The sequence below is a fragment of the Nannospalax galili genome, unplaced genomic scaffold (assembly GCF_000622305.1).
Source record: "Nannospalax galili isolate Female #2095 unplaced genomic scaffold, S.galili_v1.0 scaffold212, whole genome shotgun sequence".
Taxonomy (NCBI): Eukaryota; Metazoa; Chordata; class Mammalia; order Rodentia; family Spalacidae; genus Nannospalax; species Nannospalax galili.
The window spans coordinates 883,521-905,866 of NW_008333884.1; the positions used below are offsets into that span (position 1 = coordinate 883,521).

The following is a 22,346-nucleotide window of genomic DNA, read 5'->3' on the forward strand; positions in this document are numbered from 1 at the left end:
AAAAAAAAGGGTCTTGAATATAGACAAGGATGTTATATGAAATTAAGGTTTACCTGCTATCATAGGAAGAGCACTATGGCTACTATGTGTTTATGTAAGCATCTGAAGTGAAATGGTATGTGTCTGGGTTTTATTTTAAAATATTCTGGGGTTGGAGAGATGGCTCAGCAGTTAAGAGCACTGACTGCTCTTGCAGAGGACCCAGGTTCAATTCCCAGCACCCACACGGTGGCTACGAACTGTCCTTAACTCCAGTTCCAGGGGAATCCAAAGCCCTGTTCTGACCTCCGAGGCACTGCACAACACAGGTGCACTCACATGCAGGCAATACACTCATACACATAAAATAAAAATAAGTAAAATATTTTAAAAAATTCTAATGCGTGCTGGAGAGATGGCTCAGTGGTTAAAGGCACTGGCTGCTTTTGCAGAGAACCCGAGTTCGATTCCTAGCACCAACATGGTGACTGACAACTGTACATAACTCCAGTTCCAGGGGATCTGACACCCTCTTCTGACGTCTGTGGGCAATGTACAACCTGGGTGCACTTACATACATGCAATACACTCATATACGTAAAATAAAAATAAATGATTTAAAAATATTCTAATGAAAAGAGAAAGGAGGGGAATAAATGGAAAAAATCAGGGAAGATGGTGATGCCTATGGAAGCTGAGTAATAATTCACCAGGATATATTTTCTACTTTGATTGTTTGGAAATTTTCATAAGTTGAAAAAGATATTGAATAAACCTTAAAAACAAAGTAAAATGACTTCTAAGAAACACTCATTTGAAATAATTTGCTATTCATATACTACATAGACAATGACAGTGCAAGTGCTGGAGAATCAATGGTGGAAGACAGAGATATAATATTTGCCCTCATGGATGTACACTCTATTTTTGCTGTCCCCAAAACTCTCAAACAAGTATATAAATGAAATAATTAAATTAAATTAAATAAAGACATCTCATGTAGCCCAGACTGGCTTCTAAGATGTCCTTGAACTCTCAGGGGGTGTGGAGGCAGAGGCAGGCGAATCTCTTTTGAGTTCCAGGCCAGCTGGGGCTACAGGGAGACCCTGTTTCAAAAAGATTAAGAAAAAAAAAAGAAAAAAAAAAAAAGATGACCTTGAACTCCTAATCCTTCTGCCTCCACCTCTGGAGGGCTAGGATTACAGATGTGGATCATCACACGGACCTTATGCAGTGCTGAAGATGGAACTCAGGGCTTTATGGATGCTGGGCAAACATTGTACCAATTAAGTTACAGCCCTACCCTTCTGTCTTTGTTCAGATACTCTAAGGAAACAGAAGTAAAAACAGCAAAAGCGGCTACATTAAAGCTTGTTTGTAATAACTGACACAATAGGAATGTAATAGTCATCATTTTGATGCCAATTGCAAAAGTTATACTGCTCACTTTATGTCCCATGAAGAACAGAGTTTAAAAATCAGGGCTGGAGAGATGGCTCAGCAGTTAAGAGCACTGACTGCTCTTGCAGAGGACTTGGGTTCAATTTCTAGCACCCACATGGTAGCTAACAACTGTTCCAGGAGATCTGACCTCCGCAGGCACTGCATGATGTGGGTGCACTTACACACATGCAGGCAATACACTCATACACAAAGAATAAAAATAATAAAATATTCTAAAGAATCAAATTCACTTATGAGATGCTAAGAGGAACTAACATTTAAATGAACTACAGTCTAGACTTAGTCAACTGGGACTGAGGAAGAACATTTAAACAAAGCTATGGATGGTAGTAAACTCACATTGGAGAACTGGGAGGCAGCTCTGGCCTTTCTTATCATAGAACCACCCTAAAACATACATGTTAAATTAACGAGACAACCTGGTGTAAGTAAACCAGAACTTAAAAAAAAATTGGGTGCATGTGATGGTGTACATGTGGAGGTCAGAGGACAATCTGTGGAAGTTGGGTCTTTCCTTCCACCATGTGCGTCAAATTCAGGATCAAATCCACATTGTCAGGATTGGAAACTGGGCCATCTTACCAGCTCACTTTTTGTTATTTTATTTTTTGAGACAGTTTTATGTAACCCATGATGTGACAGGCTTGCCATGTAACCCAGGAGGATCACCCCAAATTTCTGATCCTCCTACCTCTACCTTCTGAGTGCTAGATTACAGGCAAGTGCTACACACCTGGTTTATGTGGTACTGGAATAAAACCCAGGGCCTCATACTTATTAGGTAAGAACTCTACCAAATGAGCTACTACACCCCCATTCCCTGAAGTTCTTATAAACAAGATCTAAGATATTACTACATGTTTGAACTTGGGCATGCCTTAGTAAGTTTTAAACTAACTGCACAATTTCTAAAATGTGTTAGAAGCTCTTTTATCCTGTCAAGGCTCTGAGAATGTCTGTCAAGGTTCAAAAATAAATGGCATGGGAATAACTGAACTGTAATTCTGACAAATTAAAAAACACTTTTTATATTTTATTTATTTATTTGTGGTGTGTGTGTGTGTGTGTGTGTGTGTGTGTGTGTGTGTGAATACTGTGTTGACCATTAGTCTCTGCTTTATTTTCAGGATCTCTCACTGAATCTTGCTTGAGCTCACTAATTCAGCTAGACTGGCTGGCTAGCAAGCCCAAGGGATACTCCTGTCTTTGTCTCTCCAGTGCTGGGATTACAGGCATGCCTATCTGGCTTTTTTTATGTGGGTCCTGGATATCAAATTCAGGTCCTTCTGCTGTGCAACAACTACTTTATTGACTGAGCCATCTCTTTAGTCCCTACTTCTGATGACAGTTCCTATACCAACTAGTGGCAACTGACTGGCTAAGTGAAAGCTGATGAAAGAGAAAAACATCTCCATGGGGCTGGAGAGATGTCTCAGTGGGTAAGAGCACTGGTTGATCTTGCAGAGGACCTGAGTTCAATACCCAGCACCCACATGGCAGCTAACAACTGTCCATAACTCCAGTTCCAGGGGATCCGATGCCCTCTTCTGACCTCTATGGGCAATGTACAACATGGTGCACTTACATACATGCAGGCAATATACTCATATACATTAAAAAATTTTTTTAAAAAAGAGGAAAAAAATCTCCATAAATATTGCTATAATACACACTATCTGGCCCAATAAGAAGTGGGCACCAAGATGTTTTTATTAAGTGAGATTAGGTGCAAAAACATTAAATGTTTCTTTTTAGAGAACTTAATTTCTGGGCTGGGCGTGGTGGCGCATGCCTTTAATCCCAGGACTTGGGAGGCAGAGGCAGGGGGATCTCTGTGAGTTTAAGGCCAGCCTGGTCTACATAGTGAGTTCTAGGACAGCTGGGGCTACAGGGAGACCCTGTCTCAAAAAGACAAAAAACAAAACAAAAAACCAAAAAACTTAATTTCTAATATCAAGAGCATTTCAAACTCTTGGCTCTTTTTTGCTTAATCTATTCATAACAGAAGACCCAAACCTCACGGCAAGGGTCCAGCCATCTCATACTTGACTTTAATCAGGAGGTGTGATTCAACATAAGGAACACTGAATGTCAGAGATGGGACTTGAGGCTTCAAAGTGTCTTTCAAGCTTCGAACTCTGTGTTAAGGAATAAACAAAATTTTATGAGCCCAAAGCATAAACAATCCTCCCCACTCTTGGTTTGAGGTCTATCTCATATTCTTCTGGTGAGGAGATTAAAGAAAATTAATAATTTAATTTTTCAAGGCAATCAAAGAGGTGCAATTCAAAATGGCAGTTTGAATATAATACTTCAGTAATGGAAACAACATAATTTCCAGTGTTTCCCAATCTCCAGAACTCACATATAAATAAAAATAAGCACTCAACATGTTTTTGAAGATCATTCAGAGAAGCCCCTTAACATGTCTCTCAGTCCAATTTAAATGTTTAACCTAGGCAGAGGCAGTTCACAGATCCTAGCGGTACAAGGGCTTCCCTCAGTAGTAGCATCTAATAACAGAAAACAGTCTTCCTAAAGCATACACCACGCCTCTGCTCTTAATTAATTTTCCTCAAGAGTCTTACACCATGCCTCTGCATGCTGTATATATCCTCGAGGAAGCCACATTATAAAGACACACTGTCTAGACAGGCAGCTCACCCAACCATCAAAAAGTGAGGTTTCAAAAGCAGAAAGTAAGGTTTCATAAGTATGTAAATATTAAATTCTAGCCAAAAGAACAAAGTAAAATCAACAGCTAAGATTAAAATAGACTTTGGATGTGACAATAAATCAAAGAACACCATCTTCAAGAGAGTTTGAGGGTGTGTCTGGATGAAAAAAAAGTCTATTAAGTTCTGAAATTTAGGAAAAAAAATCTATAAAAAGTCATTAAAAATCATGATTAAGGCTGGAGATATGGCTCAGAGATAGAATACTTGTCTAGCAAGCACAAAAGGCCCTAGGGTCTGATCCCCAGCACAGTTAATACGTCTCCCCAAACCCATGATTAATTTACTGATGTGGTATGATATCCATGATAAACTATGAGGAAAGCAGGTTAAAAAACAAGTATCTCACTTCAAATAAACAAAATTAAGCAGGAATGTGTTCACAGGCTCACTCCCCCCTCCCCTTCCCCCTCTGCAAACACCCAATTAAAGAATGGAAGGATGCTTATTCAAATCACCAAGAATGGTATTCTCAGAGTGTGGGATATGGTGATTTCATCTTCATTCCTTTTTAAATTATTTATAAAACAAAACATTATATAATATACTTAGAAAAAAGCTAATTTTATTTTTTATTTTTATTGTTGAAAAATTAATGTATGACAACTAAAACCAAGAAACTCATTTTCTTAAATTATTTTGCCAAGTTCTCAGCCTTTGTTAAGAACATTATTTAAGGTACTATTATGAAAATTATCGATTTCTCATTCTGTTTTTAAAAATTAAATGGGCCTTTGATAATCTGGAAGAGCACTATAAAACCACTTATTTTACCAGCTAGAATTTTCTTTTAAAAAATTTTATTATTTTTATTCTATGTGGAGTTACAGATAGCTGTTAGCTGCAATGTGGGTGCTGGGATTTGAATCTGGGTCTTCTGTAAGAACAGCCAGTGCTCTTAACCACTGAAGCATCACTCCAGCCCCAAGAATTTTCCTAGGTACTAAAGTTAATGCTTTATACCCGTGTTTAGAAGGCAGAGCTCCCCTGGGGGGCAACAATTTTGTTTTATCCTTTTTCATGCTTAAAAACAACTTTGGGCTTTGTTGGGTTATGGGGGGGTGGAGAAAGAAAAGGAAAAAAAAGGCAGTACTTTCATTTAGCTATCAAACTTTTAACCTTATGTACAAATCCCAAGATAGTTTTAGCATTCCAAATTTAACACAAAAGGCTTCGCTCTGAGTCTACAAATACCCCTTTTAGTTAAAAAGTGCTAATTTGTCCAAAGTCACACAATGCACTCACTCATTTTCTTGAGGATGACTCATTCAATAATCTGAAACATAATGATTTTTTGTAATAATTCAAAACAACTATAAAATGGCTTGTCATTTTAGCTATGAATTAATTCAGAGGCATGAGTTACATTCTCTGAATTAAAGTTTTATAAATGTAATGCACACATGAGATACTGTCTCAACTCCCCCCCCCCCAAAAAACGCAGCTAAGGTGTTGACCTGGGTTCGAATTACCACACCCACATGGCAGCTAACAACTGGTAACTCCAGTTTCAGAGGATACAACAGCCTCTTCTGTCCTCCATGGGCATTGCACGACATGGGTGCACTTACCTACATGCAGGCAATACATGCATACACATAAAATAAAAATAAATAAAATATTTTTTAAAATTACACATTATCTCTGCTTTCACCCCACCAACCAAACTCTGCTAGTGAAGCCCAGTAGCTGGTGATTTTAAAAAGTACTCTAGGTGATTCTAATGTATTCTAAAGTCTCTGAATCACTGCTTTAGAGCACTAAAACTATAAAAACTTCGTTCTGCTTCCTACTTGATGGGGTCAAAGAATTGTTTGAGAAACAAGAATACAAAAAATGTAGACAGGGCCAGTGAGATGTTCAGCAGGTAAAAGTGCTAGCCATGCAAACCTAACATGAAGTAAGTGACATGAATACTAAACGGGCAGAAATTCATGCTCATCCTATTTTTGTTCGCATAGGGTCTTGCTACATAGCCCCGGCTGGCCTGTTATGCTCTATATAGACTAATCTGCCCTTGAACTTGTAGCAATACTCTTGCCTCAGCCCCCGAGATCTGGGATTATAGGTATATACTACCATGTTAGGAAGTCATCCCATTTTTGCTTTACCATTTTTATCAGAAGAAGAAAAGTAACCATGTAAGAATGATGACACATGACTTTAAGTGTCCAGGAGACAACAGGTATGTAAAGATTTTGGCAAACTAGGAATCTAGTAGAATTGATACATCTAGCTATATTTTGCCATGTGAGGATATAAATCTTGGCACTGCTAGAAAGCTTAGTCTTGGACTTTTATATATGTAATCCAACTTTAAAATTTGGGATAACATTAAACAACAACAACAACAACAACAACAAACCACTGTGTAGTCTAATCGGTACATATCTCTGGTCCTGTGAGTTTTCAGTTTGAGATCTTTAGTTTACAGCATAAATCCTTATTTGCCTGCCTTATTCTTACAAAAGCATTTCATGCTTTTTTGGGGGGCAGGGTCGAGACAGAGTCTCACTATGGAGTCCTGGCAGGCCTGGACCTTGGAGATCCACCTGCCCTGCCTCCTGGGTGCTGGGGTTAAAGGCATGCACCACCATGACCACCAGCACACTTCTAAGATGTCTTCATGCCCACTTGATCCTGTCAACTGTGAGAGGGGTCAGAAAATGAGTAAAAGGGCAAGGGGTATAGGGAAGAACCTAAGCCAGTCTCCTGACTCTGTGGTCAGCAGCAGTTCCTGGTCATGTCACTCATACCTTGTCCCACATGTGTTTTTGCTTCAGTTATGTCATCATCTAGAATGTTTTTTTTTTTTTTAAACCTTCTGTTAATCTCATCATCTTTTAAGATTTGCTAAAGTCCCACTGTCATAACATAAAAACTTTCTCAATCAGGTCAAATTCCCATTTTTTTTTCTTTTTCTGAATTTAAACTGTTATTATGTGCAATAACTTTCAAATCAGCTCTGATCAACAACTCCACATTAGCTTATACCATGATTAAATTCTCAGATGGATGGTAGGGACAAGCCATTCTTTCTTATTCTACACAGTTCTTAACACTGTGCACCAATACAAAATGACTTCAAAGTTGGGTATTTTAGACAGTCTTTTGAGAAAGAGAATTATAATGATGCCACTAACTTACCAGTCTGATGTTGTCTTCTGGACGAAGTAATATGAACATTGCTTGAAGATGCTGTTGGAGATCGCCTGGTGGAATTTACAAAGCAAAGAATTAGTCCCCATTCTAACATCAACAGAGAATTCCTTCTATCTTAGTGACATGTGAAGGAAAGTTATGTTGGGCCGGGTGTGGAGGCGCATGCCTTTAATCCCAGCTCTTGGGAGGCAGAGGCAGGAGGATCTCTGTGAGTTCAAGGCCAGCTTGGTCTACAGAGTGAGTTCTAGGCCAGCTGGGGCTACAGGGAGACCCTGTCTCAAAAAGACCAAAAAAAAAAAAAGATTCTATTTTTATTTTTAATTATGTGTATTTTGTGTAGTGTGTGTGTGTGTGTGTGTGTGTGTGTGTGTGTGTGTTTGTATATGTGAGTGGTTGCAGAGGACAGAGAGAGTACTGGATCCCCTGGAGCTAGAGCCATAGGTGGTTGTAAGCTGCCTGAAGTGTGTGCTGAGAATGGAAATTGAAATCTCTACAGGAGCCGTATGCGCTCTTAAATTCTGAGCCATCTTTCCAACCCCCTGAAAGATTATTAAGACACAGAAATCAAATAAGACAATTGGCTTTACTTCTCAAATAGAAGAGATTAGTAGACTGCATTTTAACATATTCTCTTTTAGTTTATATTATGTTAAAATTTGTGTCTATCCTAGGGAAGGTGTACTTAAGATCCATCTCAATCTACACAATGGTAGAAGTGGATGAGTGATCTGTTCATGAGTCTGTTTGGCAAAGGCCTCATTAAGGATAGCAAAAGAAGTGTCTGAAGAATTATCCCTAAGTTGTAAATGGTATTTATAATTTCTTTTTTCTTTTTTTTTTTTTTTTGTCTTTTTGAAGCAGGGTCTCCCTATAAGCCCCAGCTGTCCTGGAACTCACTAATGTAGACCAGGCTGGCCTTGAACTCACAGAGATCTGCCTGCCTCTGCCTCCCAAGTGCTGGGAATACAGGCGTGCTCCACCACGCCCGGCCTGTATTTATAATTTCTATTTCTGTAATTTAACCTAAGAAACTGCTTACTGTCAGCAGTTTAAAATGATTTCTACATTAGTGGCTGGTATAAAGATGAGAGTTCTATTAAACAGAACATATTAGAGATAGCTAATGATTCTCCTGAATTTATCATGTGCTTTAACATGGCCAACTATTATTTGATTCCTCACTTATTCTTACATATTTTATAAAATGAAGTTGAAAATTATATTAAGATTTAAGATACTAATAATGTATGAAAAACTCCTATGGAAACCTACTACTTTGTAAATTAATTTTTAAAAAGCAGAAGTTTGAACACAGATGCCCTACATGGGTGGATAATGAGTCCCTCAGAAAACACGGGTTATTAAATGAGAATCTCAGTACCAGCAATGGGATACCTCCCTATGAGTTATTGGTCAGGGAAGCCCTGGAGGGCCCTCAAAACAACAAACACTGTTGCCTTTTCTCTTGGTTGCCCACTAGAAGTAGATGATAAGGCTTATTGCTGAAGATACAACATACTTTGGTTCCAGGCACAAAGAAATCAAGCTGGAACTGTCCTGACAACTGTACCTGATGACTAGCTTTCACAGTGCTGGAAGATGCTATGTACGCCACGGGGGTGGAAAGACATGCAGCCAACCCTGAATGCTACAATAACAACCCGCCAGGAAAGATGTACTCATTGGTGTATTAGGGGCATAAAGGTTATGGGGGTAACCAACTGCTTTTAGACTAGATTTGAGGCCTGCTTCATGGGAAGGAATTTAGGCCTGGTACTGTAAACATGGTCAAAAGTCCATGGCTCAGGAGGTCACTGGCCCTAGGGAGGGACTTATACTGTTGTTTTGCTGAACAACATGTCAAACTGCATTCTTATTTATGACTATATCCATAGACTAGTGCTACCCTCAACCTTGCCCTCAATCTTCTCTCTGCTGTGGCCAGCAGTTAATTCAGAGACTTATAATTAGTCAAAGTGCTGAGAGTAAGTGTTTAGTGAGTACTCAGCACTAAATGGGACATCTATATCAACACCCTCCAAAAGCTCAGGAAAAAATCTCAGAAGAGGGGTAGAAAGAACATAAGAACCAGAGGATGGGGGAGTGCTGTGAAATGCTGTCTTTGGGATGTGATATGCCCATTGTATCCATGAACTCACTTGTAGCTATGATTACTCGTATAAGATCAAATCAACAAGATCAGTTAACATTCCAACAGGCCGCATTAATTGGACTCAGTGGGTTATTGACACATGCGCGCGTGCACGTGTACACACACACACACACACACACACAGAGAGACACACAGACACACAGAGAAGAGAGAACATGAAAGGGAGAGGGGGACATGTTGGAGGGTATCTGGGAGAGGTGCATATTATCAAATGAATTGTTTACACGTATGAAGTTGTCAAAGAATAGGGGGCTGTGGAGATGGCTCAGTAGTTAAGAGCACTGGCTGCTCTTGCAGAGGACCTAGGTTTGGTTCCCTGTACCCATATGGCAGCTAACAACTACCCATAACTTGAGTTCCAGAGGATTCAATGACTTCTTTTGACCTCTTTGGGCATTGCACACATATGGTGCATTTACACACATGCAGGCAATATACTCATATATATAAAATAATTTTTTTTTAATTGTCAAAGAACAAATTGAAGATATTCTACTTTTTGAAAAAGATTACCAGTTTCCAAGGCTTTGGCTAACTGGAGAGCATTAGATAATACACTGTCACAAATGATTACACTCTAAGAACCCAAGCCTTCATTTCTGCCACTTGGGGTACTTTTTTTTTTTTAAAGAGTCTTAAGATGATTGATACAGTCACATAATCATGGATGCCAATATAGCCTGTTCTCATATTAGCCTTGAAAAAAATGATTTCCTTTGTGTTAAATTCATAGCTATTAATTATGACATTATATTTGTAAGAAGTGGAGAGAGGCACAAAGAAAAATGCAAATAGGTGTTTGTTTAAAAGGTTGACAAGTCTGAAAATCTTTCTTCCTTTGTTTCAAAGAATAGTCATTTCTAACTTCTGACCAATTCCACCATAAGAGTCCTTCAACTCTCAAGGTTTAAAAGAAGTAATTACATTTGGCCCGAGTCATTCTACTGTATTTCAAACCCAGAGAAACAATCTAAGTCTCACACTGAAGTAGCAGAATGGGCTCCCAGGTATAAACCCAAGAGAAATGAAAACATATGTGCACATGAAACTTGTACATAAATAAATTCATACAGTAGTAGTCATAATAGCCTGTAATCCTAATACTTTAGTGGTGGAGGTAGAAGGATAAGGAATTCAAGGCTAGCCTTGTCTACATAGTATGAAGTCAGCCTGGGAGGAAATCCTGCCTGAAAACAAACAAACAACACACCCTGGCCCCCCCCCCCCAAATTTCCAAGTATACAACAGGTGTGGTGGCTCATAGCTGCAATCTCAATATTAAGGAGGCTGAGGCAGGAGGATTGACATGAATTTGTGAATTCCAGACCAGCCTGAGTTATAGAATAAGTCAGTCTCTCTCTCTCTCTCTCTCTCTCTCTCTCTCTCTCTCTCACACACACACACACACACACACACACACACACACATGCACAGCGCTAGACAAGGCCCCTGGGTTCCACCCTTAGCACCACTAAACAAGATAACAAAAACTTAAAAACCAAAAAAATGAGCTGGAGCGATGGCTTAGTGGCTAAGAGCACTTGCTATGCTTGTAGAAGACCTGGGTTTGGTTCCAGCACCCACATGGTGGCTAACTGTCTGTAACCAAACCCATTTCCAGGGAATCCTTTTCACATAAACACAAAATGAAAATAAATTAAACAAACAAAAAACAAAACCCAAATCTAACCGCCCCCCCCGCATGGTTCCTGTCTTATGAAAAGCCTTGGAAAGGATTTTCAGGATGTAGAACTTCTGAAACCTGGGAACCCTGAATCGAAGGCACTAGCCTCTCAAGGCATTAGTGACTAGAAGATCTAGTTGGCTCATTTGAAGTTCAGGCAAAAACCAGGAGCCTTACTTCTACTATAGGGCTTCCTATATGAACTGCATATATGGAAGCTGAGGTTTTCCAGCTGTGAAATGTGTTGCTATGAGCAAACTGGATGTTTCCTACTGGGAAACTTTTATTCACAGAGACTGTAATATAACTGTAGCATTAAGGCTCCTCCTGTATTCTTCTCAGGCATTTCACTGATAGTATTGACAGACAGTCACTAATAATATTATTTTTTAGATTGCAAAACAGTGTTTAGATATTTTAAATGCCCAGATTAAAACTCTAGCCAGCAAAGAAACACACAGAACATACCATCAGACATGATAAGCCACTGACGTGCTCTCTCTTCTGCCCCATGCTGAGCTTAGCCACAGCAGTTTATATGAAGATGTTGTGTTTCTGGGTAAATTGCCTCATTTGTTCTCTTCTGAATCACAAATCAATTCCATTCAGTTTCTGTCAAATCGCTTTGCCTTTTTAGCTAACTGAACAAGTAGCAATATGGATGACAGCTGTGTGTGGGAGACTAAACAAGATGTCAATCAAAGCCAGGAGCTTTAAAGCTACTGACCCCACTTACTATCATGTGCCACAGGGCAATTTATCCAACATCTTAGTCAAATGAGTTGAATTTAAAACAATAATCTGTCTTCTTTTTGCTGTCACAAATATCCACACGTAGAAATACAAAACTTAGCTGGGCCTGTTTCCTTTGAGCATTCATGTTTTTTGGGGGGGAGGCACTCCCTCCCCTCATCTCCAATGGAGAATACTGAGGAGGAAGGGCTTAGAAAGTATACCTAAGCTAATTGTCAAGTTTTCCTTCTCTTACTTAAAAAGAAAACAAACAAACAAAAAAACCCAAAACCACTGCCAGAGAATTCCGGTAGTTGGATAATATTGCCTAAGGAAACTGGTTATAATTGTGAATTGCTACATTTGTAACAAGATGAAAGCTCAAACAAGAAGTAGGGCAGCTGAGATTATTTTGATTATAGCTAAACTCAAATACCAACTCAACGAGATCCAGTATTTCTAAGTTTTACCTTTGGTCTATATATTCAAGTTCCATTCCTCATAATTTCTTATATTCCTGGAGGTCACAAGTCAACAAAGTGATACATTTATGACAACAGCAACCACTTCTTGGTATAGTATTGATCAAGACTTTTGTCCTCAGGTTGACTTCTATTTTCCCTTCCAAATGGCACAAACAGGCTTGCTGACAGAAGGAAAGAAGTGGACTGATTATCTTCCTGAACTGTGAGTGCCCTATACTGAGGGACCTTCCTCAGATTTTTATGACTGGCCTTTTTTTTTCCTTAAAAAAAAAAAAAAAGATTTTTGCCGGGCGTGGTGGCACATGCCTTTAGTCCCAGCACTTAGGAGGCAGAGGCAGGTGGATCTCTGTGAGCTCAAGGCCAGCCTGGTCTACATAGTGAGTTCCAGGCCAGCTGGGGCTACAGGGAGACCCTGTCTCAAAAAGACCAAAGGGGGGGGGGAAAGATTTTTAAAAATGTGAGCTATTGTGTATCATATGCATTTAGGTGTCCACAGAGGCCAGAAGAGGGCATCAGATCTTCTGGGAACTGGAGTTTATAGGCAATTGAGAGCCACCATGTGGGTGCTGGGAACTGAACCCAGATCTAATGCAAGAGCAGTAAGCATTCTTAACCACTGAGCCATCTTTTCGGCTCCTGACTGCCTTTTTTTAACTTCACCACTACGGGTGAATTTGACTTTCTAGAAATCCAATATAAGGAAATATAATGTATCTATTATCATGAGTGGCTATTCCAAAACCAGATTTTTATACTTGTTACTAGATGAACAATTATTTGATGGCTTTCTAGCCTAGCAAAGCCCTTTGGGTTAAATTCTAGTCTTTTGTTGTATATACATTCAAGAAACAACCCTTATTTTTTGTTGCTGTTGTTTTGTTTTGAGATAGGGTCTCACTGTGTAGGCCTGGCTGGCCTAGAATTTGCTTTGCAGATCAGGCTGGCCTCTAAGTCAAGGATCCACCTGCCTCTTCCTCCTAGGTGCTGGAATTAAAGGTGTGCTCCAACATGTACAGCCCAGAATCTGATATTCAAGGCCAGGTTATTTTACTTTTTTGGGGCCCAGGGATTACAAATGTGCACCATCATAACCAGCCCAAGAATATATATATATTGCCTGCATATATGTAAATGCACCCCTGCCATGCAATGCCCACAGAGGTCAGAAGAGAGTATCAGATCCCCTGGAACTGGAGTTACAGACAGTTGTTAGCTGCCATGTGGGTGCTGGGACTTGAACCTGGATCTTCTATAAGAACAACCAGTGTTCTTAACCACTGAGCCATCTCTCCAGCCCCTAAGAATATATATTTTAATGTACAGGTACACATCTGTAATCCCAGCACTGAGGAGGTGGAAGCAGGAGGAGCAGAAATTCAAGGAGCTTCTCAACTACATACGGAGTTTTAGGCCATCCTGCCTCAAAAATAAAACAAAGAAAAATGTGCCCCCACTTCTCTTTTTTGGTCTTTTGGAGACAAGATCTCCCTGTAGCCCTGGCTGGCCTGGAACTCCCTATGTAGACCAGGCTGGTCCTGAACTCACAGAGATCTGCCTGCCTCTGCTTCTGCCTCCCAAGTGCTGGGATTAAAGGCATGTGCCACCATGCCTGGTTAGAAAAAATCCTTTTTTAAAGAGTATTTTTGTATCTTTCCACTATTATTCCAACGAAAATTTACTAGACACCTACTCTGTGTTATAGAAGACAATATGGGTCACAGAAGGGAAGCTGAGATGAAAACACCCTTCAGAGAAGCTTCATTAGGAAAGTTATAGCACCAAGGCCTGGAGAAAGCAATTCAGGTCCAAAGAAGACCTTTATTAGGAGATACAGCCATCAGATGTAGTGTAAAAGGGTCTCAGGAGGAAGGGCCTGCAATGCCTTCTAGTATCCAGAACATTAGAAGAGTTATAGCCTTATGTCATCAGCAGCATGATGGAGTCTTAAAGGGGGAGAGAGCCTTTAATTCCAAAGAACAAAGGCACTTTTTTTGAATCTTACAGTTTTCTTATTTTTCAGGGATGAGGGGGAGTTGGTTCCATATCATGTGACCTAGCCTACATGCTAGAAGTCAGGAAGGCACTGATAAAAGTGTAGTATGACTCAAGGCCATCTTGGGTCTGGGACATAAGGAGAAGACTTAGCTTTGCTTGTAGCTACAAGAGGGAGGGAGAGAACTCAGCTCTGTAAGAGCTACAAGGTCATGACATACTTTCTTACCAACTCTAAGAAGAAAGACTCCATGTAGGGGTGTGGTCAGACTACTAGGAGAGAGGAAAACAGCAACTAGAGGCTCTGTGATCTAATACTATGTGTATAATTCATTCCAGTAAGTGCTAGAAAGTAGTTGAAAAGTGATTGTAGTTCGATATAACACTTTCATTATGAAAGAACTGTTGACCATGCATGGCATCTCATACCTGTAGTCCTACCACTTGAGAAGTAGAAGCAGAAGGATCAGTTCCTTGGCTGTATAGCAAGTTTGACACCAGCCTGGGTTACATGAGACTTTGTCTCAAAGAAACTCAAAATTAATAACTAAAAATGTTATGGTTTGGGGGTGTTCCTCTAGGGTAAAGTGCTTGTCTAACATGCCCAGAGACCCTGTATTGAACTGCAACAACTGCTAAAACCAAACCAAACCAAATCAAACCAAACCAAACCAAACCAAACACCTAGAGGGAAAAAAAAAATGTTGGAAAAATTGGATTAAAAGTATTTTAGAACTAAAGGTCAAGGTATTTGAGGAAGGAATTAAGATGTGTGTGATGGTTAGCTTTAATTGTCAATTTGAGCCGCACTTGGCTGCGCATGCCTTTAATCTTAGCATTTGTGAGGCAGAGGCAGGGGAATCTCTGTGAGATCAAGGCCAGCCTGGTTTACATAGTGAGTGTTTTCCAGACCAGCTGGGACTACAGGGAGACCCTGTCTCAAAAGACCAAAAAACCAAAAACCAAAAAAAAAGTCTTCTCCTAATTGTCAATTCAATACAACCTAGAATCACTGGGGAAGAGAGCCTCAATGAGGGAGTGTCTGCACTGGGTTCCCCTGTGTATCTGTAAGGAGACTGTCTTAAGTTAATTGACTTGGGAGAGGAGCTAGCGATATGGCTCAACAGTTAAGAACACTGGTTGTTCTTGCAGAAGACCTGGGTTTGAATCCCAGCACCCACATGGCAGCTAACAACTGACTGTAATTCCAGTCCCAGGGGATCCGACAGCCTCTTCTGACCTCCAAGGGCTTTGTACAACATGGGTGCACTTACCTACATGTAGGCAATACACACAGACGCATAAAATGAAAAATAAATAAATAAAATTAATTGATGTGGGAGGACTCAGCCCATTGTGGGTGGTACCATTCCCTAGACAGGGGTGGTAGCAGTGGGGAGTGGTCCTTAACCATTTAAAAGTAGAGAACTCAATCTGAGCACAAGCAAGCATGCATGCATTTGCTTCTCTCTGCTCTTGACTGCTAATGGATATGACTAGTTTGATTCTGCCTTGACTTCCTTGCAATAATATACCTGGAACTGTGAGTTAAAACAAACATTTTCTCTCCTCAGTTGCTTTTTGTCTGTGTAGTTCTATTATCACAGTAATAGAAATGAAACTGTAACACTATGTGGTGCAGCTTTACCTGCATGCTTGTTGCGTCTGTGGCTGATTCTTGGTGTAGATGAGCCATTTCCCCGTGGTAGAAAAAGGGCAGCACCTTTGACAGTTAAAAAGCTCTCGCTGATGCTGTAAGGAAAAAGTTAAGAGAAAACAAATTATTTAAGGAAGAAAAGTAAAAAGGATGATGGAGATCCAGTTAAGGATTATTCTCTCTTCCCTATTCCAAAGTTCCAACTTCACAGGATGAGGCAGAAGCAAATCCAACAGATTGCTCATTTCTCTGCTCATGCCTACTTTAGACAATTTTCCTAAAATAAAACTTAAAATATTCTATTTAAATTATATGGTAACAATTAAGAGTAATAACTCTAAACAAATAAAAGGGTAAAAGCTCTATAAGTAGACTGCTTGTGTTTGCATCCTGGCTCTACTTCCTATGTTAGTGAAACTTTGGGTCTTATATTTCCTTTTCTGTAAAAGAAGTATTAATAAAATGAGGTTGTTGTGAGGAGTCAATGAAAATACATCTTCCTAAAGTAGTGCCTGGGGTCAAAGTGGTAAGTTCTTAATAAATAAATATTAGTTATCATTAGTGGTTTTCAATGATAGTGTTTCAATAGTGTCCTGATAAGATGTAAAATGTTTTCTTACTCCTTTTTCTTACAAGATTAAGCGTTTGCTTTTCATTTTTGTGGTGCTAGGTCCTGGGTTCAAACCTAGGCCTTCATATATACTAGGGAAGCATTCTACCACTGAGTGCTTAGTTACCATAACGGATCCAAAGTCTGGAAGAAAACATGCACGCATGCATGTGGGTAAAGAGATGGTTCAGTAGTTAAGAGCACTGGCTGCTCTTGCAGAGGACCTGAGTTCAGTTCCCAGCACCCATGTGGTAGGTAACAACCTTCTCTAACTCCAGTTCCAGGGATCTGATGCCCTCTTCTGGCCACCTCAGGCATTACAAGCATGGGTGCACCTAAGATAGATGCAGGTAAAACACTCAATACACATAAAAAAATTACACACACACCACACTCAAGTGTTAGTACAAAATCTTATTTTTATCAAATAGAATAGCAGCTACCAGAACCTGGGAAAGATGTGGGGGAGGAGGGGATAAAGAGAGGATAGTTGGTGAGTACAGGGGTGCAGTTGGGATAGAATGAATAACTTCTAATGTTGTATAGCACAGCAGGATAACTATGATTCATCAAAATTGTGTATTTCAAACTAGCTAGTAGATTTTGAAGGTTCCTAATACAAAGAAAAGATAAATGTCAGAGATGATGGATATGACAATAATCCTGATAAATATTTTACATAGGCATTGAAATGTTACCTTATAAATATGAACATTTGTTATGTTTTAATTAAAAAGTAAAAATTTATTCTAACTTGTATCACCACATGCACTGAAGAAAAACACCATATGTTTTACTTTCTGGAGTATATACCCCATGCTAACATTAGTCTTTTTGTAGGTGGCTGGTAACAGAGAATTATTGCTCAGGGTAGCAATAATAAATAACAACAATAATAAATTATAACAACAAATTCACAGAAAACATATAAAAATTACTTCACACTGTTTTAACAAGCCTTTCATCATGACCCACAAAATTTGAAAAGGGTAGAAGAACAGAAATTTTAAGCTACTAATGGCAAAGTTTAGAAACACAAATGGGGGCTGGAGATATGGCTCAGGGCTTTAGAAAGCATTTTGCTTTTGCAGAGGATCAGAGTTTGGTTCCCAGTGCACATGTAGAGTGGCTTACAGCCATATGCAACTCAGGTTCCAGGGGATCCAACATCTTTAGTCTCTGTGGGCACCTGCACTTATGCACACACACACACACACACACACACACACACACACACAGGACTGAAAAATAATAATAAACAGCTGGGTGTGGTGGTGCATGATTTTAATCCCAGCACTAGGGAGGCAGAGCAGACAAATCTTCTGTGAGATTGAGGCCAGCCTGGTCTACATAGCAAGTTCCAGGACAGCTGGGACTACAGGGAGACCCTCTCTCCAACAAACAAACAAAATAATAATAAAAATAAATAAATAGCCACGCGTGGTGGTGCACGCCTTTAATCCCAGCACTTGGGAGGCAGAGGCAGGCAGATCTCTGTGAGTTCAAGGCCAGCCTGGTCTACATAGTGAGTTCCAGGACAGCTGGGGCTACAGGGTGACCCTGTCTCAAAAAGACGCACACACACAAAATCTTTAGGGCTGGAGAGATGGGTCAGTGGTTAAGAACACTGGCTGTTCTTGCAGAAGACCCGGTTTGAATCCCAGCACCGACATGGCAGCTAACAACTGTCTGTAACTCCAGTTCCAGGGAATCCAACGGCCTCTTCTGTCCTCTGCCGGCATTGCACGACACGGGTGCACTTACCTACATGCAGGCAATACACGCATACACATAAAGTAAAAATAATAAAAAGAAACACATAATGGAGGGTTCTAGGTTTGCTTCTGAGTATGTAATGCTATTTAGGGTTAGCAAATATACTACTAACAGCACTACCTATTCAATATTTCCACTTGGAAACTGAACTGGCATCCTAAATTTACACTGTCAAAACTAAACTCTTGGATTGTATGTGTAAAGAGCTGAGCTCAACCCCCAACATTGTAAACCAAACCAAACCAAACCAAACCAAAAAACAACATCAGCAACAACAGCATACAAAAATCCCCTCTACACCTTTTCTATGGTACTGGGGATCAAACCCAGGGTCCTACACAGACTTAGGTAAGAGCTCTACTATGGAGCTACATTATCCCAGTCCTCCAAACTCTTAAGCCCCTCCTCCAAACTGATGCCTGAACTTATCTATCCAGAGGTTTTGGGAAAAATGCCTACAGTCAGTGATTTCTCTTCTCTCTCCTACAATACATATCTAATTCACCTGAGAGTCCTAGGAGCTTTCCTTTTAAATGAGCTCACAACCCATTATATGATTCTGGTCCATGATACTGTCATTTTCTACTTACATTGTTAAAAAGTTGGTGGGGTTCCCCGGTTGGTCTGGAACACAGAGGGCTTAAAGGCATGTGTCACCATGCTTACCTCGGCATAAAATATTTTTTATTGAGAAATTCACCTTTACTCTGATACAAGGGTGTCTCAGTCACCCTCCTGGTTTTTTGATACAGGAGCTCATGTAGCCCACACTGGCCTTGAACTTGCTATGTACTTAAGGATGACGGGGCATTGATCTTCCTGTGTCTACTTCCCAAGTGCTGGGATTACAGGTATCATGTTCAACCAACAGTTATTTGACAGTGAGAGAAGTACTCTACTACAATCACCTCCAACCATTTTGTTTAGCACTGATTCAACCAACAGTTATTTGACAGTGAGAGAAGTACTCTACTACAATCACCTCCAACCATTTTTTTTAGCACTGATTTAATAGATGTTGTAAATTTTGTTGGAATGACAGTGAAAAGGTACAAAAATAATGAGGAAGGAATTTTTATTTTATTTTGTTCCTGAGGTAGAATCTCATATAGTCCAGGCAGGTTTCAAATTGCCTAGGTAGTTGAGGATGATTTTGAACTTCTGATCCTCCTGCCTCCACCTCTTCAGTGTTGGTGTCATAGGCACATGCCACCATATCTGAGTGTTTTTTGTTTGTTTTGTTTTTTAATAAATACCTTTTAAAATATTTTATTTATTTTTATTTTATGTATATATGTGTATTGCCTACACGTGTGTAAGTGCACTCATGTCATGCAATGCCCGAGGAAGACAGAAGAGGGCACTGGATTCCCTGGAACTAGAGTTATGAACAGTTGTTAGCTGCCATGTGGGTGCTGGGATATGAATCCAGGTCTTCTGTAAGAACAGTCAGTGCTCTTAACTGCCAAACCATCTCTCCAGCCCCTTAATAAAAACATTTTAATAAAAGTTTTCAAACATATACAAAAGTAGGAAGAATAATGTAATGAACACTCATTCTCCATCACATTCTAGATTTAGTTCAGGGCTAGTTTTCTTTTATAGTTGCGTCTCTTCCATTTTGTCACTGATGTGAATCCCAGACACGGTGTCAGCAAAAAGTCTCTTGATAGGTCTGCAACCATGTCCATTTCTCCATTAGCCACTCATTAAACATAAACTGGAGTGTTCTTACTTAGTGCTTTTCATTCTCTACTTGAAGATTTTTCTCCCAAACTGTTCAGCATCTAAGTCTCAGTTCTAATAGCACTATCCCTCGTTTCCTTCATCCCAATTACAGTCTATCCTGTTGTTCTGCTTTGTTTCTTTCAGAATATTTACCATAAAGAAAAATACTTATTCATTTGTATCCCTGACTGCAGTTATAATCATATAAGTGAATCTGAGCTCCACGGGTACAAGGGCCTTATTTTGTTCAGCAGTGTATTCTCAGCACTGAAGCATTACCAGGAACATTTATTATTTGATAATAAATGAATTCATCTAAGTCTCTTCTACCCCCACTATTCCATCATTGCAGTAGGAATAACTTAGGACAAATCTCAAATGTTAAAAATGTAATAATTTCGGGGCTGGAGAGATGGCTCAGCAGTTAAGAGCACTGACTGTTCCGGCAGAGGACCTGGGTACGATTCCCAGCAGCCACATGGTGGCTACGAACTGTCCTTAACTCCAGTTCCAGGGGAATCTGAAGCCCTCTTCTGACCTCCGTGACACTGCACGACACGGATGCACTCACATATTGCATGCAGGCAATATACTTATACACATAAAATAAAAATAATAAGTAAAATATTAAAAAATATATTTTTTAAAAAAGAATTGCTAAAAAATAAATGTAATAATTTCAGCACTCAGGAGGCAGAGGCAGAGATAGGCAGATCACTGGGAGTTTGAGACTAACCTGGTCTACATAGTAAGTTCCAGCCTACACACAGCCGGGCCTACACACACTGAGAACTTGTCTCAAAAAAAAGGTGTTACAGAACTCAACAGGTGACTGATTAATGGGTCATAAAACAAAATTGTTTATGGTAAATTAATTGCCAAACTGAAATCACCACTACAATGCTGTCAATTTTAGCTCAATTTATGCTTTAGTAAAGTAGCATGAGATTGGGAAAAGGCTTCAGGTTGTATATATAGCCTGTCTGATAGATTGAAAAACCAAAAAACATGAGAAACTATAGTTGTCACTTTAAAAACCTGCATTGCTGGCTGGGAGGGGCTGCCTGGATTTTGTTTTGTTTTCATCTCAGAATAAAGCACTGTTCTCTTGTGGTCTATTGCACAAGCCCTGTCTCTTGTTAAATCTGTAATGTGCACATGTCACTGTGTTGTGGACTAGTTTCACTTACATTTACAGGAACAGCCTGAAACAAAATGTCTGAGTGACAGGATGAGTGGGGTACACCACAGACAGGAAATAAAACTCACACTTCTGCCAACACAGCAACTGTCTGCTTTACTAAAAGAAAAAAACCAAAACAAAACAAAAAAGTTAAACACTCTCTGTACTCACTAGGCAAAATTAACAGCTCTGGGCCTTTTGTTTCCAGTAAACAAAGTGGTTATGTATATGTAGAAAAAAAGTTGTTGAGAGCTTACCATAGCTAAGCACACTTCAGTCAGACAGAAGTAGTTCTTTGACAAACAGTAAGTAGTTAAAGAACTAACTTCCTGGTCTGGGGAGTTCTGTAATGCTGTTCTTAGATATTTTTGTTGCTTATGCTTTAAAGCAATATCTACCTACATCCTCTGGGTTAAGCATAGTTAGATTTTTTTTTTTTTTTTTGGTTTTTTTGAGACAGGGTTTCCCTGTAGCCCCAGCGTCCTGGAACTCACTATGTAGCCCAGGCTGGCCTTAACACCACAGGGATCTGCCTGCCTCTGCCTCCCAAGTGCTGGGATTAAAGGTGTGCGCCACCATGCCTGGCTCGTTTTTTTAAAAAATGTATATAACACTTTCACAAAGGTGATGGATGACTGGAGCAATGGCCTTGATAAATTCAAAACTTCTTGGACTTGCCGGGCATGGTGGTGCACACCTTTCATCCCAGCACTCAGGAGACGGAAGCAGGCAGATCTCTGTGAGATTGAGGCCGACCTCTACATAGTGAGTTCCAGGCAAGCTGGGATTACAGGGAGACCCTGTCTCAAAGACAAAACAAACAAACAAAAACTTCTTGGACTCCCAAAATTCATGATTAGAAAAACAGACCAGCAGAGTGGTGGAAAAGTACTTAACTAGCATGCCCAAAAGTGCTGAGTTTGATCCCTAGTTGTATAAACTAAATGTGGTGATAGTAATATAGACCTGTAATTCCAGCACTTGGG

The 22,346-nt window shown here is 39.8% G+C and overlaps 1 protein-coding gene across 1 annotated transcript in view; it reads right to left on the reverse strand.

Annotated features, from left to right (window-relative positions):
* Window positions 1–22,346, reverse strand: part of Ssh2 (slingshot protein phosphatase 2) — a 297,577-nt gene that overhangs the window by 66,292 nt on the left and 208,939 nt on the right. The window contains exons 3-4 of the mRNA XM_008828731.1: window positions 16,055–16,158; window positions 7,326–7,390 (exon numbers count right to left, since the gene is read on the reverse strand). Coding sequence (XP_008826953.1) covers window positions 7,326–7,390; window positions 16,055–16,158 — 169 coding nt within the window. The remainder of the gene's footprint in view (window positions 1–7,325; window positions 7,391–16,054; window positions 16,159–22,346) is intronic.